The 22,774-nt window shown below is 53.7% G+C and overlaps 7 protein-coding genes across 7 annotated transcripts; 4 read left to right on the top strand and 3 right to left on the bottom strand.

The window, feature by feature from the left end:
• Positions 1 to 623: 623 nt before the first annotated feature.
• Positions 624 to 2,524, top strand: CORC01_03362 (phosphoribosylaminoimidazolecarboxamide formyltransferase/IMP cyclohydrolase; the record flags this gene model as incomplete). The annotated part of the gene is made up of 3 exons (XM_022615012.1): positions 624 to 769; positions 836 to 2,318; positions 2,369 to 2,524. The coding sequence occupies 3 exons, from the start codon at positions 624 to 626 to the stop codon at positions 2,522 to 2,524; spliced, it is 1,785 nt and encodes a 594-aa protein (XP_022478471.1).
• A 2,180-nt stretch (positions 2,525 to 4,704) lies between these two features.
• CORC01_03361 (zinc-responsiveness transcriptional activator) lies at positions 4,705 to 7,706 on the top strand (the record flags this gene model as incomplete). Its single annotated transcript, XM_022615011.1, has 4 exons — positions 4,705 to 6,316; positions 6,371 to 6,517; positions 6,569 to 6,841; positions 7,654 to 7,706. The coding sequence occupies 4 exons, from the start codon at positions 4,705 to 4,707 to the stop codon at positions 7,704 to 7,706; spliced, it is 2,085 nt and encodes a 694-aa protein (XP_022478470.1).
• A 3,091-nt stretch (positions 7,707 to 10,797) lies between these two features.
• CORC01_03360 (ribosomal L29 protein) lies at positions 10,798 to 11,473 on the bottom strand (the record flags this gene model as incomplete). Its single annotated transcript, XM_022615010.1, has 3 exons — positions 10,798 to 10,806; positions 11,001 to 11,226; positions 11,325 to 11,473. The coding sequence occupies 3 exons, from the start codon at positions 11,471 to 11,473 to the stop codon at positions 10,798 to 10,800; spliced, it is 384 nt and encodes a 127-aa protein (XP_022478469.1).
• Positions 11,474 to 12,478: 1,005 nt separating this feature from the next.
• CORC01_03359 (vesicle transport V-SNARE protein) lies at positions 12,479 to 13,315 on the top strand (the record flags this gene model as incomplete). The annotated part of the gene is made up of 3 exons (XM_022615009.1): positions 12,479 to 12,547; positions 12,607 to 12,720; positions 12,812 to 13,315. 3 exons carry the CDS (start codon positions 12,479 to 12,481, stop codon positions 13,313 to 13,315), a joined length of 687 nt encoding a protein of 228 aa, XP_022478468.1.
• Positions 13,316 to 13,588: 273 nt separating this feature from the next.
• CORC01_03358 (ATP10 protein) lies at positions 13,589 to 14,715 on the bottom strand (the record flags this gene model as incomplete). The annotated part of the gene is made up of 2 exons (XM_022615008.1): positions 13,589 to 14,261; positions 14,336 to 14,715. 2 exons carry the CDS (start codon positions 14,713 to 14,715, stop codon positions 13,589 to 13,591), a joined length of 1,053 nt encoding a protein of 350 aa, XP_022478467.1.
• Positions 14,716 to 15,235: 520 nt separating this feature from the next.
• CORC01_03357 (2-oxoacid dehydrogenase acyltransferase) lies at positions 15,236 to 16,854 on the top strand (the record flags this gene model as incomplete). The annotated part of the gene is made up of 2 exons (XM_022615007.1): positions 15,236 to 15,395; positions 15,479 to 16,854. The coding sequence occupies 2 exons, from the start codon at positions 15,236 to 15,238 to the stop codon at positions 16,852 to 16,854; spliced, it is 1,536 nt and encodes a 511-aa protein (XP_022478466.1).
• Positions 16,855 to 18,138: 1,284 nt separating this feature from the next.
• CORC01_03356 (thermoresistant glucokinase family carbohydrate kinase) lies at positions 18,139 to 18,915 on the bottom strand (the record flags this gene model as incomplete). The annotated part of the gene is made up of 2 exons (XM_022615006.1): positions 18,139 to 18,582; positions 18,640 to 18,915. The coding sequence occupies 2 exons, from the start codon at positions 18,913 to 18,915 to the stop codon at positions 18,139 to 18,141; spliced, it is 720 nt and encodes a 239-aa protein (XP_022478465.1).
• Between the last annotated feature and the right edge of the window lie 3,859 nt (positions 18,916 to 22,774).

Below are 22,774 nucleotides of genomic sequence, written 5' to 3'. Positions count from 1 at the left end.
CCAATGGCCGAAACTCCAATTCTTTTTTTCCACAAAGTTTGATGAGCTTGAATCAGCAGGTGGGCGATGAGCAACACGCATTCCGAGTAATGAAACGGTTTGCTTCTTTGGTGACATGTTTCTTGTTCTCTAACTTAGGGAAGGTAGATGAGAGACAGTGAGTTAAAATGCGCCGGTATCTGAGCGAATGCCCAATGAAAGTTGCATCCCACTTGAGCTGCCGGGTGGTTGGAGTTGAGGTCACTGCTGCCGCATAATGTAGAGCGTTTCCCCTTCCTTCCGTACCTCTAGCGGGTGTGATGCCGATACGACGTGGGGCAAACTACCTGGAGAATACTTCATCTGCCGCCCTATGCGCATAGGAACACGTCGTACCGATCACGTAGCCAACGGGAAAAAAGTTTCGTAGGTAAGGCATCTTGCTGCCCCTCCCCCTCCTTGATCGGAAGCCGATTTTGCGCAACCTCTCCTCCCGCCCACAGGCATCATCGCGCAAGGCAAATTTTTGCTTCACTCGATCCTCTTGTTCCCTCCCTCTCTTCCTCTTCCTCTCCTTTCTTTATTCTCTAACAACAATTCTTCCGTCCCCAAGAACTTGTCGTTACGAGAGCACCAAAGCAATAATGTCCGGTCAGAAGATTGCCATCGTTTCCGTCTACGATAAGACCGGTCTGCTGGATCTGGCCAAGGGCCTGAACCAGCAAAATGTCCGCATCCTTGCCTCTGGTGGTACGGCCAAGATGATCCGGGAGTCTGGCTTCCCCGTTGAGTAAGTTGCAAGTCCTTGCCGAAACCTTCGCGCGTCCGAACTGAAGCTAATGGGCTATTCAAATAGGGATGTCTCTGCTATCACCAAGGCCCCCGAGATGTTGGCTGGCCGTGTCAAGACTCTGCACCCCGCCGTCCACGCTGGAATACTCGCGAGAAACCTCGAGTCCGACGAGAAGGACTTGGCCGACCAAAACATCAACAAGGTCGACTACGTCATTTGCAACCTGTACCCCTTCAAGGATACTGTTGCCAAGGTCAACGTCACCGTCCCCGAGGCTGTCGAGGAGATCGACATCGGTGGCGTCACTCTTATCAGAGCCGCTGCCAAGAACCACAGCCGTGTCACCATTCTCAGTGACCCTAACGACTACGCCGAGTTCCTCAAGGAGCTGCAGGCTGGCGAGATCACCGAAGCAAGCCGTAACCGCTACGCCCTCAAGGCTTTCGAGCACACTGCCGACTACGATGCTGCCATTTCCGACTTCTTCCGCAAGCAATACGCCGCCGATGGCAAGCAGTTCTCCGCTTTGAGATACGGCGCCAACCCCCACCAGAAGCCTGCTGCTGCTTTCGTCAGCGGTGGTGAGCTCCCCTACAAGGTTCTCGGTGGCTCGCCCGGCTACATCAACCTACTCGATGCCTTGAACAGCTGGCCCCTTGTCAAGGAGCTGAAGCAGGCTCTGGGTAAGCCCGCTGCTGCCAGCTTCAAGCACGTCTCTCCTGCCGGTGCTGCCATTGGCACTCCCTTGACCGACGATGAGAAGAAGGTCTACTTCGTTAACGACATTGAGGGTATCGACTCCTCCCCTCTCGCCCAGGCCTACGCTCGTGCTCGCGGTGCGGACCGCATGAGCAGCTTTGGTGACGTGATTGCTCTAAGTGACATTGTTGATCTTCCCACTGCCAGCATCATCTCCAAGGAGGTCTCCGATGGTGTGATTGCTCCCGGCTTCGAGGCTGCTGCACTTGAGCTCCTCAAGAAGAAGAAGGGCGGCAAGTACCTCGTCCTCCAGATCGACCCCGACTACGTCCCTGCCAAGACCGAGACCAGGACCGTCTATGGAGTCACCCTGCAGCAGGGCCGCAACGACATTGAAATTGCGCCCAAGTCATTCAACAGAATCATCACTCCCAAGGAGTCTGGACCTCTTTCCGAGTCCGCCCTCCGAGATCTGACCGTCGCCACCATTGCCCTGAAGTACACTCAGAGTAACTCTGTCTGTTACGCCTACAACGGGCAAGTCATTGGCCTTGGCGCTGGTCAGCAGTCCAGAATCCACTGCACGCGTCTCGCTGGTGATAAGGCAGACAACTGGTGGCTTCGTTTCCACCCTCGTGTTCTGGGTATTAAGTGGAAGAAGGGCACCAAGCGCCCCGACAAGAGCAACGCCATCGATCTGTTGGTCAGTGGCGAGCTTCCCAAGTCTGGTGCGGAGCGTGAGATGTTCGAGGCTGTCTTCGAGGACGTCCCGGCCGCCTTCACTGACGCCGAGAGGGAAGAGTGGCTTGGCAAGCTGACCAACGTCGCCGTGTCAAGTGATGCTTTCGTGAGTAAACTTCGTGCCTGCTTGAGTGTAAACCTTCTGACGATAACCAGTTCCCCTTCGTCGACAACGTCTTCCGCGCGTCTCGATCCGGTGTCAAGTACATTGCAGCTCCCGGAGGCAGCCAGAATGATGGCGCTGTCTTCGAGACTGCGGAGAAGCTTGGTATCACGTTTGTTGAACAGAACGTCCGCCTTTTCCATCATTAAGCGTCTGTTATTTTTTACCAAATCGGTGTTAAGGGATTTCAACTTGGGCGTGAGATTGGACGAATATTGGTCCTGAAGGGGGAATAAAAGTTGACTTTGATGATGCAGTGGGCAACCAAACAGCCACTGCAACTCAATACGAGCGGCTTAACAGCGGCACCTTAGTCGAGATGTAGTCTCACCGTGTGAGGCTGCAGGTGGCAGACGAAAAGTCCTGCTACGTACAGAGAAGAAGGATATGCTGGGGCCGCTCTATCGAATGACTGTGATATTCAACATATATCCGGAGTAAATGGAATGAACATAAGGGGTTTAGTTTAGCGGACTCCGGATCATGGCTGCATGGAAATGCGAGCCATCATGAGATGAAATTCGTTGATGTTCACGTGTTGTGTACTTGCGCCAAGAGCAGGCGCTTCAGGCGTGTATGATTTAGAGTTTCCTTCATCGATGGCATACCAAATACCCAATTCCAGACTCTTAGCTTGTCGATCTTGTAATAGCTCCCGACACGGGATCTAGGCTCACGGACGCGAAAGTAAGACGTTTTATCACGTCAAGGCAACTCTGGACGGAAGTTAATTTGCAAGGCAACAAGAAAAGATGTGATTCGATCGCAACCCCCTCACGTGTGGCTGGCTTCTACCGCTCCTAAAGGCTGGATATCATGCCCGGGCGCCACTTGGAGCAAGTTGAGTTTGGTGTTGAGGCGGAATCACGGAGGCTAAGCAAGTGCGCAGTTCTGAACGTGGGGAAACATACGATGGCGTCGCCTCAGACTTTCTTGCTCGTCATTGTTTTTTTGTGTCTGACAGCCGAGGGACTTGCCATTGTTCAGGAATCAGACCAGCTTTAGTCGGATGTTGCATCGCAACTCCCTTACCCGTCAACATGTCTGCTGCATCTGGCCGCCTCTCTTCCGGTTGGCCAAGGAAGGTTCCTGGTGCACTGACCACGAGTGTATCCGTAACTAGGTACCTGAGGTATCTTCGCGATATCAAACGGACCTCTGATGGTGCTTACATATGCATGTCCTTGGAAGTGAGTCTGGCCAATGAGAAGCTGCTCATGTGCTAAGAAAGGGCACCATAATGGGGCTAGTACCAACCACGGGCCAGTGATCACAGAACCCCCGTGTGACACCCACCCCCCCGTTGTCAGCCTCTCAGAAGTCCAGGAAGTCTCTTTGGAGTAAGGCCTGCCAGTGTTCTAGAGAGACACAGGCGAGGGTATGAGGACCGAAGTAGGGCCTCACCTCGGCGGGCCTCTCATTCTGTTGCGACTTTAAGGTTTCGAGGTGATAATCCTATCGAAGGTCAGTGTCGACCTTTATGACTATATTAAGGGAACGGCAATCGGCACCGTGGGCGATGGATTTGAGGAGCAAGACAGGCACAGCAAGACGCGCATTCAACGTCTTGGAGCACTGAGTCAACCTAGCAGCGCATTCTCGCGAAAAAGAAGGGAAGAAGGAACCCGTTGCAACACCATCGCTCCTCAATTATACCGACAGGTACGTCCTATTAAATCATAAAGCGCATATTTCGAATGGTGTTTGACAGCAATGACAGGGGTTCTGTTGTTACGCTGGCAGATTAGCCCCTCCGTCACCAGACAGAGAGGCCGCATTTTCGCGCCAGAGGCCATCAAGGTTCTCACGCCGCACCGCACCTGAGTATCGCGCCTGCAACACCGCCTTCCCACAACGTGGGTAGGAAGCTCCCGCTGTTACCCTTGGTCCCTGGGAGAGAGAAAGAGGGAGACGGAGAAAGGAATCACTGGTGCCCAGTCCAATCCGGTCTTTCAATTCTCGACTTCTGGCCCCCCCAGCCTTGTCAACGGTTGACTCGCCTTGTCTCGCCTCGCTTCGTCCCAGACCTCCATCCCACTTTCATATTACCTTTTACCCAGTGCTGGTTCTGTATCGTCAGGGTATTACTGGATCTCCATCCACACGATATCCCTTTACTACTACGTCTACCCTCCCCGACTTTGGAAACACCTGGAGGAATTCTCCGTCCCCAGGGTCTCGGTTTTGCGGCTCTTTTCTTCCCTCCTTCTCCAAGAACCTTCCGTCATCCCGTGGCCCAAGCCGCCTGTCGATCGACGATCTCCGTGGGACGTCCCCCAAGGCGCATGGAAAAAGATACAGAGGTCCTCACCATCATCATATTGGAGCCATGGACGACCAGCAAGATGGCTTACCGACCTATGTTGGTCAAGGCCCCAACGCATTTTTCGACATGCCAGACCTGGACCAAGTTCACAACCACCTTTTTGCAGTAACATACATAGGATCGCACGAAGAGTCCTGTGCTGACATCAACTTCGATCACATTGCCTGCAGAGGCCCCGACAGCAACAACCAACATCATCCCGTACCTAACCACAACCACCCTCGAAGCAACTTGAATACCATACCGATGAATGCGCGAAGACACCACAGCCTGTCAACGATGCCCACGATGCCCAACTTCTTCGACCCTAGAGGCCAAATGCCCTTGGGCTTTGGCGCGGCTGCCATCATGTCACCAACAGCGGCCATGGGCTTTCCTGCCTCGACTCCCAACTCCAGCCCTCAACTTGAGGACGATAGTACCTCCGCGGCTTGCAGCAGCTCGGACTGCAACCGGTGTGTGAGCGACTGCGGCGCGAGTGACGCTGGCGATATCTGCACTGATATAGAGTGCGCTCAAGCTTGCGACGATGACGACTGCGATGAAGCTGCTGCGCAGTGTATGGACGCACAGTGTCCAGCTAACGAAATTCTCTCTGAGAAGGACAAAGCTGCAGCCGATGTGTTGGCATCGATTGGAGGGGATAACTTCGGCCAGGATGGCATGTTTGCTCCGTCGATGCCTTCGATGTCTGCTCAGTATTTCGCGAGCCAAGGCTCCTACGACAACGAAGGGATGCCAGCAGCAACTCAAAGCCACTTCCACCCCGGCGGGATGTCGATGTCAATGGCTCACTCCATGAACATGAACAACTCCTTTCAAAGTACACCCGACTCATTTCAGAATACTACCGACTCTTTCCCTATCAACTTTGCGGATCCTGCCATGCCTTCCGAGCCCGTGGAGTGGATGTCATTTGGCTTGCATCTCAGTGAGCATGCGCAAGCTTTGACAGACTGTGTACGCCCTTGCCTGTTAAACAACCTAAGTCTGCCAAACAGGTGCCCCCTTCCTCATCACGCGCATGCCCATCCAGGTCAACAGGATTTCTCTTTCTGCCTCCCCGACTCAAACTCGACAAACTTTGTACCTTGCGGTGTTGAGCTTAACAATATCCAGGACTGGGCGAACCATTTCCAAGAACAACATGTTCAACCGCAGCATCTCGATCTTCTTCATGCAACACAACAGTCTTACACATCCCTGATGGCGCCTCATGCTCGCCAATCTCTTGCTCTACCGCAGTCACCGGGAAACCTATTCGTCTCGACAAATGTTCCCCAAGACAAGGAGTCCCCGGGCACCTCCCCTCTATCAGGGCTTCAGACGTCCTCTTCACCGCAACTATCCCCGGCTACTGCGCAAACTGTGCCCAGCCCTGCCAAGATTCCCATCAAGGCGGAAGTGTTCATTTGCCAATGGGAAAATGCTGGGCATGTTTGCGGTATGGTTTTCCAAGACGATGAAGGTCTGCAGAGACATTGCAAGGAGAGCCATATCGTAAACCTCGCCAAGACAGATGCGGGATACAAATGCTGCTGGGAGGGATGTGCACGCGAAGGCCATTTTACACAAAAGAGCAAGCTTGAACGTCATCTACAGACACATACCGGCTGTAAGTCGCCATCCCAATATAGTATTCAGGAAAGAATGCTGACAACATGTCTAGTCAAGCCAGTCAAGTGTGACATATGTCATATCTCGTTATCTGCGAAGCAGTCCCTTGCACAGCACATGCGGATCCACACTGGAGAAAAGCCTTGGGATTGCAAGTTTCCGGGTTGCACCGCTTCCTTCAAGCAGCAGAGTGCACTAAGTGAGTGATGACATCATGCTTGGATTCGTACGATTGCTAACCGTCTTCTAGCAATGCATTCGAGAACGCATACGGGCGAAAAGCCCCTGAAATGCGAAGTATGCGGCAAGGCGTTTGGAGAGTCTTCCAATTTGTCAAAACACCGTAAGACGCACAACGTCAAGGGAGCATTCAAGTGTGACTTCTGCGACAAGGACTTCCACCGGCTCGATCAGAAACGCAGACACGAGAAGATTCACAGGAAGGAGGTTGTATCTAATATTGACACTCCTGCTCAGTCTATCAAGAAGACACAGGGCGGTCGAATTACGAAGGCATCAAACAGTAAGTGATTGGCTTAGGCATAGTTGATCACCTCATTAGTAGGTTTTATGGTTCTTCTGTAGGTATTTTTACACCACGGATGGCTTTGTCTTTTGTCGACGTCTCATGAAATACCCCTGTAGGCTCCAAGTTTTCGGACTGGCGTTTTTTAGAGACATGGATCAGGTCAGGACGGCATACCAGGCTTCGGTGTTCAGGATGGCGGCGAAAAGTCCAATAGGCATGGACTTACTCTGCTTTTGGTTAGCATGGGGAGAAAAGTTTTCTTTTTCAAGTGATGAGTTCATGGGAGCCACGGTCAGAACCGGCGGATAGAATCAGTAACGCAGTAATACAGTACGAATGATGCTTTAATTCATGCAACCTATCGAGAGTGTTCTCCAATCTATGACTTTTCGTAACGTTCTGATGTCTGTCAATGTCAGGAAACTTGATTGCGTCGATATTCCGGATCAGAGGTCACCACGGTACCACTGATTAAGATACCTACATCAACGAGCAGCTGATCCTTCCGGAATCACGGGTGTCACAGGCAGAGGGGCACGTGAGGGGTTTCTTATTCCTGATATGGGATTCTTGGAATGAGAGTTCGGAATCACTGGAGATGCTAATCTACGTTCCGTCTTCGGTGGGATCAACGCGCCATGTAGCCCACCTCGGAGACTAGGTTTGGAAATCCACTGAATCCTGCTGGGCAATACTGGAAGCGAAAGGTAAGTGAGACGAAGGGGAAAACCGCTCCCCCCCACCCCCCCCCCCCCTCTAGAATGCTCATGCTTCTGCAAATCGGCGGCATATTTCCACGGATACAGCACCAGCGCTCAAGCCCAAGGAGCTCAAGGAGCTCAAGGACAACGGAACCTAGATTCGCGGTCACTGGCTCAACGCTGCTTTGGGAGAGTGGCAGGTTTTGCGGCGGCGGTGGCAACAGTACATGTATCCAACTTCCTCTGCCGGAAGGGAGAAATCGAGAGAGAAAGCTAAATGCGGAGCGTTACTGACACACGAATGCTCATCATTGCGCGAACGGAGTGGCCTCTCTGCTTTCTTGACCCTGTAAAGGCTTCTGGCTTGTTTGTCTGCCCGTCTCCGAACGCCTATGAGGACGGAGTGGGGATAGGGGCACTGGGAGAGACTAGGTTTGAATAGACACATTGTTAAAATGATCCATGTCTATTTTATTTTCCCTCTAGCAGTCTGTAATTTTGCTGATGCTACGATGCCTTGCACTTCTTCTCATCCCTTTCTGTGTTCTGTAAGAAGTTGTCTGGCAGCAGAGAAAGTAGTGGTGGAGATGAGAGTGCCATGAGATGAAGTAGAAGTCACATCATACTCGGTTTGTTGGTTTGCATATTAGAATAGGAGAAGACTCATCGGCCGCTTGATCATGCAGCCAGGAGAACAATGAGAACCTCATCGCATCGCAAATATCACTGTCTCCACATTTGGCGAACCAAGCGGAGGCTTCCTCGGCAGATCATTACGAGGGATATAAGGTTTGTCTCGTGAGCGGTTTCTTCCGTGTGAGGCGTTTCGGTCAGAGAAAGTGGATGTAAGTTTAGAGGCGTCGATCAGGTGTAGAGGGTTATACATAGGCGTATCCTACTTGGCGAGACATTCTCGGATGAGGGACACAATGTACCTCAGGGGCGTGAAGTCGGAAAGGGGGAACCCCCCCCCCCCCCCCCCGCGTTAGCGCGGGGGGGGGGGGGGGGGGGGGGGGTTCACTTGGGGTGTACCATGTGGGGGGACGATTGCTGAGCAGGGGACACAGGTTTCCAGAGGGGGGGGAGGCCGGAAGGGGGGAACCCCCCCACCCCCCCCCCTCGTTCTCTGCTGGTGAAGCTTCGGCGAGATTTCGAATCCTGGCTTCACGGGGGGAAGATCACATGAATATGAATATGCCTTGTGGCATTCGTTGAGGAGTTTTCGTTGAGGAGTGAGTCAGTCCAGAGTACTTGGCAATGATCCTCAGGGCTGGGCTGTGGGCGTTGTTTGGCAATGCTCGCTGAGTTTGTGGCCACCCAGGAGGTCCGGTGGTACGTCCACCGCGCCCAAGGTAAGATACAACTGATGACGAGGGCCATACGCCATGGAATAGTTACACGACCCTATTTCCTGCGACTGACTTTTGACCTACCGTACCATGATGATCACGGCACACTCTTCGAATTGGGGCTGTCTCCCGACTTACTGCGCCTCGCCTACGAGAGCTTCCGATTACTGGTGGAGGCTCATACGAAGAGGGAGTTTGAATTCATTCTCTGCCGAACGAAACGGAACTCACGTATCATAGTTCATCGACTGTGCTTCGCTGTAAGAAATAGGCACCTTTCGTTCATCTCATAGTATTGACCAACTTCACTCCGTTCGGATGAAAGCATCGAGGGTAGAGAAAGGGATAGGCCGAGTGAGGTAGCCGACAAATAGCACCCAGAACTCAGCACCTCACGTTTCAGGAACTGTCAAAGGTTCTCTTTGGTGTTGTTCTTTCCCGTCTGTGAGCGTGTCAAAATTCAATAGACATTATATAGGTCTTGCCTAAAAATGACGAGGAATCTTAAGGCTAGCTTCAACAGCCTTCATTTGTCCATATTAACACGATCCAGGTAATGACGACATTGACTTATTGATCAGAAATAATCTGATCGGCCACGATGTGCGTCATATGGGGCACAGCTTGTCGACCGAGAGTGTCGTGTTGCGACTTTCGTTTCTCGGTGTAAAAAACGACCACGCCTGTGCTGTTGGTATGCTTTTACATCGCGAGCGCACCCTCCTTCCAAGGCCCAACGTGTTTGTTCTTAGACTATTTGTCTCCCACCCCGTAAGGAACGGTGAGGTTTGGGCGGAGAAGTTGACTTGAGCAGGAAGAACAGCCGAGACCGGAGCACGAGAGACCAACTTCCAGTATCAGTCTCTTTCATTCTGATGACGACTTGATCTACCAGACAATTTAGATTGGACTGATTAGCTGTCATAGTTGTAGGTTTTGGTGAAGACACTGGACGGCCTCACCGTCAGGAGGACAAAAAAGAGGGTCATATATTGGGACGCAATCGACATAGCCACCCCATCAAAAAGCCTTGCGACAGAATTGATGAATTCAGCATTCTGTCAAATCGAATTTGTAGTGAGGCAAGGTGTCCACATATTCCTCAGTTGGAGCCTCTATCAAATTTGAGCTTGAGCATGGAGGGTAACACTGGAGCGCAATGGAGTGTAGTGGAGGCCCCTGGAAGTTAATACAATTCATCGATTTATTACGAAATTATGCGAACAGTAGAGGAGTAAACCTTGCCATTGAGATATTTCCAGGTAGCAAGTAGCTAGGGCGGAAGAAGCAGTGAATTGAGACAAAAAGTTTGGATACGGAGAGGCATAAACCAGAGAGACACCAGTAGTGATTAAGAGCGAGTGAGGAAGAGATATATAGAAACGAGGAGGCTGTGGGCTACAGGCTGAACCCCCTGCCTGGCTCTCGTTCCATTGCTGCGCAGGTGAGAGCAACCGAAACCATCACATGAACATCATATGCCAATCCAGGGAACCCGTCACAACGCTTGAAGAAAAAGAGCAAACTTTTGAAGTCGGGACATCTTTGGGCCCAATTCGACATTTCGGCAGCTCTATGCTACCTCAACACACACCCGGGGAAGCCTCTTCTCCCACCACGCAAGAAAGGAGGGTGGGAATGACAAGAGGATCTGTGAGCCCATCCTTTTTCGTTTTCGCTTGACCAATGTCTTGACCCGTTTTGAGAGAAATCCATTCGTGTTTTGCAGCACTGGGGGGAGAAATGATAAAGTGCAAATAAACCCTTAATTTCCCTCCGTGACCATGCAATGCATCATCGAGTAATTCGGGATCCCCGTGTGCCAAAAACGTGTTACGCCTCCGTGACCATTTTCATTGTTCCTCATCCCCAGATCTAACCCAGCAGCGGTCGGTTCCATTTAAGCAGACTGGTTGAAAAAGTCAGCCATGATATTCGTCACTCAAAGGTAGATGTCATCCATGGACTCGACCTGGGAATACGAGAGCGCTCGGATAAGAGTATTGCGGTGGAAACTTCCCCTCTTGCATGACTCTCGGCCCTTTGCTATCCTCATGATTCCCAAGTCTCGATTCGAACGGCGCGGATCCGGACTCAACTGACCTTGACGGCGAACTTGCGCTGGGGGAAGTGGGTGGTGCGCTTCTTGGCCTTGTCGGTAACGGCGCTGGCCTCCTTCTCGGACAATCTCCGGCGGATGGCACGGGTCTGCTTCGCGCGGAGGTCGAGGGGAGCGTACTTCTTGTTCTTGTAGAACAGGCGGAGCTGGGCGCGTTGCTTGGAGTTGATGACGGTAAGAACGCGAGCGATCGACTTGCGGATGTCGTGGCTGTGGAGCGGAAATTTTCACCGGTCAGTCCTCTTGGGTTTCTTCTCAACCGACCATTCCTCCAGTTGATTCGAATTACGACGGGGGATCAAACGCACATCTTGTTCAGCTTGCTGCCGGAAGAGGCGATCTTCTGGATGCGGAGCTGACCGAGCTCGGTCTTGAGCTCGCCAAGTTGCTTGGTCAAATCATCCTTGTTCTTGCTCCAAAGGGCAGCGGCCTTGACCTTTCCGGACGACTGGGACATGATGAAATCTCGTCAGCGAAACGGGTTCTCTTTTTCTTTTCTGGCTCCTTGCAGATAGGTCCTCCTGCTTTGGTGATCGCTTCTTCGTCGGGAAGGGGGTAACTCGGGTGCGGGGTGTCGAGAATTCGGCGGGAAAATTGCGTCGTGCTATTCGGGAATCGCAAATTCCATCAGGGAGACAAAAAGGGGTTCACTCACCATCTTGACTGATATGGGGGGTGGCGCTGGATATCTGGGTTAGTATCGACACGTCGTGAGAGAGGCTGAGGTGATCGGTCGTAAATTTGAAAGTTTGGCAAAAAGCTGTTGCCCTAGTTTGTGCGCAAAAATTAGGGACCTGGCGCGGGCCTGCTGTGATTGGGTGCATGTGGGCCTTGGGGTTTGTGAGTCGCCCGTCCGGGACTGCGCCACAGCAGCACCAGCCACATTCTATCAACAGTGCTGCTGTCTTCGAGACGGCCTCGCTGAGAAAGAAACCGATGGGCAATGGCATCGGCATGTTCTCAATGCAGTGTGACTGGAGGTCTCCCAGAGGATCTGACGATAGATTTCCAAAAGTTCGGCTTAGGGTAGCTGAGCGGTACTCTGTCTCTGGGCATGCAGATGTAGGTAGAAGTCGAGATTCAATTACATGTCCCGTTAGTCTTGCTTTAAGAGGGCATTGCGAGTATGAGCCCCTTCTGAGGAACGACAGAAAAGCCTTTGCAAGCAACTATTCATCGCGCACTGGCATGGCCCATTATCAAGTCTTCGATGCTCTCTCTACTGGTGTCTAATGCGACTCTACCCGCACCAGCGTTTCTGGTGCGACTCGTTCGGTACTTACATAATCATTCGAGGTGCACGGTCCATGTGACGCCGAGCTCCTCCCTGCTGCATCTGGTCCCTGCCGACAGCCCCAGACACGCAGATATATCAGAGTCCATCGAAAGACGACACCTCGACTTTGAAGGCCGATTAACACGCAACAACTAGCAAGCCAGACACAATCAGTATCTAGGCGTTATGGCTGCGGCTTCAGGAAACACGGGCTGGGCCCAGCTACGGCAACAGGCGCGAAGTCTAGAAACACAGGTACGGGATCACTCCGCCCAGAACGTCATCCAGGCTTCCCTGACATCCGGCCTCCACAGACAGAGACACTATTCCACACCTACTCCCAGTTCTCGACGGTATCGGACATCCCGGCAAAGCCCACCGAGGAAGAAAGGACCACAGAGGCAAAGCTGCAAGATCTCCTCGAGAAAGTACGTTCAAACCCGGAGCCGAAGGCTCTGCGTCTCCCACCTCCTTCGCTGCCTAGAATGTCTACAACTAACATGACCATCAATCCATCAGCGTGAGAACGTCATCTCACAATTATCCCGCCTTCTCGACTCAGAAGCGACTCTCACCTCCTCCGCCCTGAAACAAAACAACCTCGCCCTCCTCCGTGAGAAACTCGCCGAGCACAAGCGCGACCTCGTACGCTTGCGCAATACCATATCCCAGGCCCGCGACCGCGCCCACCTGCTCACAAATGTCCGCTCCGACATTGACGAATACCGCGCCAATAATCCCGAGAACGCCGAGGCCGAGTACATGCTCGCCGAGCGCAGCCGTATCGACAATAGTCACAACATGGCCGACAGCGTCTTGTCCCAGGCCTACGCCGTCCAGGACAGCTTCAACATCCAGCGCGAAACCCTCGCTAGCATTAACCGTCGTATCACTATGGCCGCTAGTCAGGTGCCGGGTCTAAATAGTCTAATCGGCCGCATCTCGGCCAAGAAGCGCCGCGACGGCATCATAATGGGCGTCTTTGTTGCGTTTTGTTTCCTGATGTTCTGGTGGTTCTTATAGTAAGCGGAAACCCGGCATGGCTGAGATCAAGTCCCTCGTGTGTTTGTTATGTTTTAGAAAAAGCCGTTACGACTGGGGAATTACTGGCATAAGGGAAATGCGAAGGCGTTACTGGAATTGTTTTGACTTTTTGTCGGATTGGGGGTATCTTTGGTGCATACTGTACACTATAAGAACACGAATATCTGCAGGCAAAAATCAGGTTACGTAGGCCTGACCGCTATACAAGCTTGACTTTTGCCATGCCACCCGAAAAAGCTCCTGTCCTCCCAGTCAGGGGTTTTCCTTCTTCCCACATGCTGCGTCCTTGACTTTTGCAGCCTCCTGTGCAGCCTTCTCGTTCTTACTCCATTCATGGAGAACTAGCTTCATACCTTTCACCAAGCTATCGAGTTCATCGGGGTGGCTGGGACCACTGGCAGCCCATCTTATCCTGCACAGGTTGTCTACAAGGTAGACATAGCCTACTTTGCTGTTGAGATATCCAATAGACTCGCTAATCTCGTTTGTGATACCGCGGGGCACCAAGAAGTACTTGCCCCAGTTATGCTCGGAGATCTGTTTGCGCAGATTGCTCATGAACATCCTGACGATCCATGCCTTGAACTTGTTGTCCTCGATGTTGAGCTGCAGGACCTGCGTCTTGCCCGGTGTCTTGGCTAGAAGCTCGTGCAGCGCAGGGTTCCCCTCGGGTGAGATAAAGGTCTTTGTCTGGTCGTCAGCCCACTGGCTGCTGTAGACGGCGACGATGGAGACCTTGTTGAGCAGCGTCCGCGTCGTATCGCGCGGATTGTTGGCATTCTTCTCGAGGGTGTCGCCGACGAAGTTGGGGAAGAAGAGAGACATGTCGGCCTTGAAGGGCAAGGGAGGCGCGATGAAGGACTTGCCCTCGTGAAACTGCATGTTGCGCCAGTCGCGGAAGTAGGGGCGTGCCATCTTTTCCTTACTACAGTAGGGGGAACATTGAATAAGCCAATGACTCTCGATACATTCTCCAGTGCATTGTCATTGAGAACCTACAGCTCTTTGCGGCGCACGAGATGCTTGTCGTAGTCGACAAAGTCGTCCCTTCGCTCCTTCAGTGACCTCCTATCCACGCCGGAGTTGTCCTCCGGGTGAGGCGGGTGCGCCATGCCAATGGGTCGCGGCAGAGGCTGCGGCGTGAAGTTGTTGACTTTCTTGCCGTACGCTCTCGGGGCGTGAATGGCAGACCCGGGGAGGTCGGGCTTCGGCGCCTCTACGGGGGCAGCGCCAGGTGCCGGGATCGGGGGCTTGTCGGCCAGGTAAGGTCTGGAGGTGCTCAGGTGCCGTCTCCATGAGCAGACTGTGCAAGGAGAGAAGGCCCTTCTGGAGGCGCCCATGGACAGGGCCATTGTCAGTAACGGGATGACTGGAGCCATTGCACCTGGTTTGAAGTAGCTGGCTGCGACTTTCAGGTTCTATCGAGAGGTCTGGTCATCCCTCTTTCGGTACTTGTTGCACATCAAAAACTTCGCGCCACATTGTTCCGGTTCACCTATCCCGCGAAGCTGGCGCCACAGTCTCCAGCCACAGAGGGCCTTGAGCCGCGAGCGATAACAAAGTGGATTAGCAACGCTTCAATGCGGAGACGAGGGGCAGAGCTAAGCGCACTGAACCGATTCAGCGGGTCTCGGGCCATCTGCGGCTTCCCTGACCGAGGGGCATTTCACATTGTGTCATGGGGGACTCAATCGACCTTCACTTGCCGAACACCGCGAATAGCCGCGTGTATGGGGGAAAGCACAATGCCGCCGCCGAGCGGTTTCTCCTCCTGCAAGTGCGTTCGCACATTCCTTGGGCGCATTCCCTTTTCTCCTCTTGGGAACAAAATCAGAAGCTTGGAATTGGTTTCCTGCCTTTTTCTCTCTCTCTTTTAACTATACAAAAAATTAAAACAAAATGTTTCTCCAACGCGCCGTCCGGACGCAATGGCACGTCTCCAAGAGCATGGCTCGCCTGGCCGCAGCGAGAGCTGCTGGCGTCTACCCCTCCAGACAATTCCACGACACACGGCACCTACGGGTTGTGAAGCCTGTCCTGCTGGCAGACATTGGAGAAGGTCAGACGTTTCCCTTACCACTCCTTGTTACACAAAAGTTGTCAGCATGAAAGGATTTCCCTAACAACCGCCGATTTGCACAGGCATCGTGGAGTGCGAAATCATACAGTGGTTCGTCGAGCCCGGCGCCCGAGTCGAGGAATTCTCCCCGCTGTGCGAGGTCCAGAGTGACAAGGCGTCAGTAGAGATCACCAGCCGCTTCTCGGGAGTCGTCAAGAAGTTGCACTACGATGCCGGCGACATGGCCAAGGTCGGCAAGCCTTTTGTCGACATTGACATCCAAGGCGGGGCTAAGGAGGACCTGGATGCGCTGACGGCCCCAACGGAAGCGGCACAGGAGAAGCCTTCACCAAAAAAAGCAGATCTTCCTGTACAGCCCAAGTCGCAGCAAGAAGAAGAAACAAAAGAGCAAACGAAACGAGAGCCAGAAGCGGTGTCTCGGGATGCTACTAGTGCAGAGGATACCCCGCGGCCAAAGGGCACCCATGCCTCGCTGGCTACACCGGCGGTGCGGCACCTTACCAAGACTCTAAATGTAGACATTGCCGAAATCAACGGCACGGGGAGAGACGGGAGGGTTCTAAAAGAGGACGTACAAAACTTTGTCAAGCGCCGCGACTCCGGCGACAAGCCGGCGGCAGCGGCGGGGGCGTCGACTCCATCATCGGGCCCGGCTCCGCCTTCCGGCGCCGAATCCACTGCACAGCTCGAGACCCGCGTTCCGCTCACAAACACGCAACAGCAAATGTTCAAGTCCATGACCCGCTCCCTCGCTATCCCCCACTTCCTCTACGCCGACGAGATCGACTTCTCCAACCTCGTCCAGCTGCGCACCCGCCTCAACCGCGTCCTCGCGACGTCCCCCGAGGTGGGCGGCGGCGAGACCGGCGTCGCAAAACTCTCCTACCTCCCCTTCATCATCAAAGCCGTATCCATGGCGCTCTACCAATTCCCTATTTTGAATGCGCGCGTCGATCTAGACCCCTCATCGTCGTCCTCGAAGCCGTCCCTCGTCATGCGCAGCCAACACAATATCGGCGTCGCAATGGACACCCCCGCCGGCCTTCTGGTGCCGGTGATTCGCAATGTCGGGTCCCTCAACATCCTCTCCATCGCCTCGGAGTTGAATCGCTTGCAAAAGGCGGCTTTTGCGGGCAAGCTTGCGCCGGCTGATATGAAGGGCGGGACCATCACCGTCTCCAACATTGGCAACATTGGCGGCACCTACCTCTCGCCCGTCATCGTCGACAAGGAAGTCGCGATCCTCGGCATCGGCCGCATGCGCGCTGTGCCGGCGTTTGAGGGGGAGGACTCGGACAGGGTGGTGAGGAAGCACGTTACCAACTTTAGCTGGAGCGCGGACCATCGCGTGGTGGACGGCGCGACCATGGCCCGGGCCGCGGAGGTTGTGCGGCGGGTTGTGGAGGAGCCCGACGTCATGGTCATGCATCTGAGGTGAGCGCGATATTGTTCGGGAAGGAATCAGGAGCAAGCGCATATGTATCTATGGCTCTGGAACTGAGAGATACCCCTTGGACGGATGGGATGGGTGAGAAAAGATACCTAAGTATCCGTACGCTGACGCCGCTCGGCGCCGCGTGATGCGGAGTAAGAGGCCGGGGGGGTCGCAATGGTCACGGTGTGGGTGGGAGGAGGTTGCCAGTTGGATGACTTCCCAGACTTGACAATTAGAGGTCTAACGATTTGTAGATAAAGACGAGAAAGGGGGGCTAGTGGTGCAACTACGAATAGGCACCGATTGAAAATGCTTGCGGTATTAATCAAGGGGTTCAAGAGAGATCATCATCACCTTCAAAGATGGGCTTGCTGCCCGACGCATGTCTGACAAGCATTTCCTGTACGGATACAACCAACCAACAACAGTAAGGTAGTGTGTGTACGACGTAGGCATTGTGTGTCTGAAAGCCTTGATACCTCGACCGGGCTCCACAAAGCCAAGCTTGGAACACCTCCCATCCCCCCTCGTCGGTGTAGGCAAGGACGAACGAATGTGACCGCCCAGTTACGACGGACGAACGCTCTCCACAACCTCACCGAGTTGACGCCAGCCAATGCCGAAGAATCCCTGAACGGCAAGTGACGATTATGCCCCGTAGCCTGCAAGTGCCTTGATCCGGCAGGATGCCCACCCACTCCGAGGAGCGGCAAGGGTTGCATAGGTACAGGAGGGAGGGGGGAATTGGGCACGTTGAGAGGAAGATGTATGGTAGCAACAGTCATATTTCGTCAGCTTTATTATTCTGAACTGGAGACTTGCAAGTGACAGAAAACCCAAGAACCTCCCGGCCAGGCTCAACCACTGAGCATTCTCTGTTTTGCGACCCCTGCATGGAAAGAGGAAACAAGCGCCAACCAGCTCGTGGTCGCCGGTATCGCCCTATGACCAATTTATCAAGCCTGTCGGGCCTTGATATGTCGCTGTGCCATGTGTTGTCCTCATCTCTCCGTTGATGCATAAGTCCATCCTGCTGATTGGACTACGCAGAGCATACCTCTTGCGGCGCAGCTCCTCGTGACACCTTCACCTCCGTACATTGCATGCAGGCTGACTTGTCAAAGTCAACACTTTTGTAGACCAGATCCCAGTGCTGACGCCATGAATATCCAAAGTCAACGCTCATACTTCTATGCCCGTAACTCCAACATCCCGCAGGATGGTTTGCCAAAAGCAGGGGAAAAAAAAAGACCAATAACAGTGCTCCTTCTATAGGCAGTGTACAGCTCATGCCTCTTCTTCCATCGCAGCCTTGACGCTGGCTAAGGCGTCATGCTTGACTTCTTCGAGGGAGCCGCTGACATCGAGGCTAATGACGTCGGTTTCGTCGTCCATGGGAGGCTCGAGGGACTGAAACTGGCTGCGAACCATGTTGGCGCCCATGTAGTGGTTGGTAGCAGCACTGCGAGCCGTGACACGCTGGACTAGCACGTCTTCGGAGGCCGACAGGTAAATGAAGTGAATGAGAATCGAACGGTCGTAGTATCCAGCAACGCGGATCACGTCTCTGTACTTGCGCTTCAGAGCCGAGCAAGTGAGGACAACTCCGTCTGAGCCGGCGGCCAACTGGTGGCGAGACTCTTCGCGCAGGGCAACGAGCCAGTCCCAACGGTCGGCGTCGGTCAGAGGAATGCCGTTGCCCATCTTTTCGATATTCGCTTGAGGGTGGAACTTTCCCGCGCGAGTCAGACCAAAAAACCAGCATACGAGGCAAACAGCACCACTTACACTGTCACCCTCAATGTAGGGCAGCTTCAGAGCTTGGGCGAGGTACTCGGCAACAGTCGTCTTGCCGCAACCAGCAGGGCCAGTAACTAGCCAGATGTGATGATATTTGGTTTCGAGAGGTCCGTTGACGTGGGCGCCGTTGTTTGCGGAAGTCGGAAGACTCGTGACTCTAGACTGTGTCTTGGTTGCGACGGCTTGTTGCACGCCATTCGTGAGCCCCGAAGGTGATTTGGGAGTTTGTCCATTTACAGGCATCGGGGAGTCGTAGGAAAGCATCGTTCGTGAGATTTCGTGAAGAGGAGTGGGTGACGGGTATCTTGTTTCCAGAGGGGCAGGTTTATGGCACTACCGCGTTGTCCGGAGCAGACAGTTTGAGGCGGAACAGATGATAGGTGAACTCTTCGAAACAATCCAGGAGGTAGGTATATAGTGATGAACGAGTCCAAGAGACGAAAAGTAGCTAGATGCAAGGCTTCTTTCTTATTGCGAGTGTGGGAACAGTTCAGAGACAAGGCCGGAAGTCGGAAATCAAGTGTAAGTGCAGGGCGTTCCTGTCTTATAAGTGACATGGACGAGACTTCTCTGGGCCCGGGGGATCGATGAGGTAAAAATTCCAACGGGGACTCAAGGGGTGCCCTGACGGCAACTAAAACGCCCTGGGGGAGCGCACAGCAGGTTCCAGTACCTGGACTTCAGCGGACTTCTCTCGGGCCAGGGGTGGGGAGGGACAAGGGGACAAGGGGCGTGTCACTGAACAGGATCCCAAAGAGCGGCGCGTCCCCTAGTCGTCATGATGCCCAATGAGCATGCTGCATACTCCAGCGGGGAGAAATCCGTACTCCACAAAGTACTAGGGGAGGGTGGTCGAGCCCATGTCCGTGGGGGTGCGTTCAGGAATGACCGCGTGCTTGCGTCCGATGTACTTGACTGCTGTTCGCTTTGTGTTTTTTCTCCGCGGGATCCAAATGCCAAGGAGGTAGCATCTGGGGCAGAGGTGGGACGAATGAAACAAGATCGAAGTTGCAGCCTGATGGAGAGGAAAGAGCAAGTCGTTGGACGAAGTGAATCCATCGTCGAGTACCAGCTAGCTATAAGATCATGGGATGTTGCGACGGATAGCTGCATGCAGGTGTGTCTGACTTTGTCTTATTTCGGAGACTGAACGCCCAGTGATGGCGTGCAATCGAGTATCGGTATCATATTTGGTTGTTGGCGTTCAGCTAGACGTGCTCAGGCCGGCCCGTCGAGATTGTCCACACTGGTGGGCGAGGCTAAGGTATGCTGCTGCCGTGGACAGACTTGATGGTTTTCGAAGCACGCTGAAGCTGTACCATGATGGCGGAACGGCAAGGGACGTCAGTAGCGGCAGCCATCAAGGACCGAAGAGCGGCGATTCGTTCCTGTGATCGATTCGTTCCTGTGATCGATTCGTTCCTGTGATCGATTCCCCAGTGTTTTCCCAAGTGTACCACTCGCCTACCTACTGGTCTGCGGTGCGCGGTACGGTGCGAATCGGTGCGGTGCGGTCGTGTGCATTGCGGGATCTGAAGGAGCTTCGAGGTCCCCGCGACCAACATGGGTGAGAATGAGAGGGTCGGCCGTCCATGAAAAGGGATTGTCCAGGACAGACATCATCACACCGATATCCGTATCTACACAGTAATGATCATTTCGGGGGTTACCACAGAGCAGGGCGTATTGTTAGTCATGGGACAGGGGGGGAGAGGGCAACGCCGGCGGCGATGACAGGAGTTGCATCGCGGGTCCCGGGGAGGGCGGAGGACGGGGCTTAGCCAGGGAAGATGGAAGGCTCCAGTTGGTCAGAGGCAAAGGAGATGACGATGCTCAGGATGAAAAGGGTCGAGAGCCCAGAATGGCGGGGGGCAGAAGAAGGGGGGAAATGATGGGCGCGGTCGGGCAGGGTGGAGGAGGGGGTGCCACGGGTGGGGTGTAGACTGTGGAGGAGGCAGCGTGGGGGGACACACTTTTTCTAGAACAGACACTAGGGGACAATTTCCTGAACTGGGCAGGGGCCACGGAAACGAGCGAGGTCACTGGACACGCAAGAAAAAAAAGAAGAAGAAGAAAAAACTTTGGCCCTAGTGTAGACCAAATCTCCAGCCTCGGTGGGGGGAAAGTGTGCGATGACGGGCAGTGCGGCAAAGCTTGAGCCAGAAATGTAAATGATATTACTACCTAGTCTACCTAGGCAAATGCAATCGAACATCTACTTTCCACTACTTACGCGATGTGAGGCAAGTTAAAAGACTGTATTGCTCAGTGGGGGGATAACTCGGTGAGTATCCGGAAGCACGTAAGGTAGCAGCAGGCCGAGAAATCCTGCATGCTCTGAGACGGTAATTAGGATCGGTAGCTCGGAACGTCTATCCGTACCTTACTCATAAAGTATCTTTGTACCTTACTATCCGTACTACGTAGGTAGACCTCGACAATTTGCGGATACCTACCTATCTTACCTTGCGTGCTTGCCTGCAGCTCCACGCTGTTTCTCTGGAACACTTGCGAATGGGATTAACCTGTCCGCTTCTTGCCCAACCAGCTAACACCTAAACAGTGTCGAGGTAGGATAGTAACTTGAGGTGCAGCCGACACCTGGTCAGCGGACCTGGTCCCGGTCTGGAGATTGGTGATGAATGTGAGGGAAAGTCCCGTCAAGTGCTTCGGGCAAGCACCGAGAACCTCTAATTACCTACATCATAGCTCGAAGGGAGGTACGCGGACAAATACCTCACTGAACCGGCGTGCCTGCTCCCACTCCAAGGCTCCTACCGCTTTTTCGTTTCCGTGAAGGTACCATGCCTTACCTGCATGAGATCCGCCAAGTCCCGAGCTTCTTTCTCGAAGTCAACGAAGTTGATGTTATGTTCTCTTTGGACGTTGCATTTCCCATGATGTTTCGAGTAGATGAACGATTCAAACGTCAATTACCTACTTGAGTCCTCACAGCAAAGCACTTTGCGACCCGAGGATAGTGCCCGCCGAGGTAAAAATCCATCGTCCATTCAGGTCTACACTACTTGCGAGACGCCAGTTCGTCGGCTCCAGGGCTCCAATGCGTCAATGCACCAATGCACCTGCATCTCAACCTCCCAGCCAAGCACGTCCCCGTCGCCCTAAACTCCCGTCATAAACCATGAGGTGCAGATGCTCCGACTCTGGCGTCTGGTTTGCCTGTTTGCTTGTGTCTCGCCCTGCTTCTTCGGCTCGGCTGGAATTCCGGGCGGGGCACAGAACGCTGAGCCGGACCACACCACGACAACGGCCCGACCCCATCGACGAAGGAAAATGTGATTGTGGTTTGGCACCGTTTTCCTACGGATACGTGCATTGCCGCCCTTCACTCACCTCACTGACTCCTTTCCAGCCATTCGGATTGCGTCCTAGAATCCTGAGTCTGTTTTTGCTCTCCCCACGCCGCCCACGTTCGGCGCTCTGTGGGCCATTCTTTCACACAGCCCACGAATACGCTGAGCAGGGCTCCAGGTCCCTCTGGAAGCCTCCGCTAGGCCTTGGTCATGGTTTCGCTGCAAGCATGCAACCAGCCCGGCTGTGTTACCAAGTGCTCATCCTGCTGGCACGTCGCGCAACCAATTGCCCGCTTTCTTTTGCGGCTTGCCTGGCTCGAACACGTCTCCAATTTCCCACCATTTTTGCTTTCGACCGCCTTCTCCGAGTGGATCGACCACCGCTCCAAGCAATTCCCCGCCAGCTTCCCCAACACTGAACCCAACCCAACGGTCAGAGCATGCGACACGCGAGCGGACAAGGATGGGCCCTTTCCACAATTACATTTTTCTCGTACATAGTAAAGTCTCGATGCATACGGATACGTGCGTATGTATTTTCGTCCCCAAGTACCGATACGAATCGGTACCGCGCACGTCGGCACGTCGGCCTCACCGCTCTCGTGATGAGCCAGCTGATTTGCCTCTTTGTGGAGCATGCTATATGTTTAAATTGTGCGGCGAATGCGAAAGATGCATCGGAAACGACTGTATCCGTCGAGCATCGGCTCGGCTACTGACCTCAACTCTGACGGGAATGCACCATACCCTCGCGGTCACAGACGCGCGATGTGCAGGCAATATGGCACCCTTCCATCCCGTCTGTTGCG

This window comes from Colletotrichum orchidophilum (genome assembly GCF_001831195.1).
Source record: "Colletotrichum orchidophilum strain IMI 309357 chromosome Unknown Scaffold_20.1, whole genome shotgun sequence".
NCBI classification, from domain to species: domain Eukaryota; kingdom Fungi; phylum Ascomycota; class Sordariomycetes; order Glomerellales; family Glomerellaceae; genus Colletotrichum; species Colletotrichum orchidophilum.
Note: the sequence above shows the minus strand (reverse complement) of the source record. Positions and strands in the feature narration are given on the sequence as shown.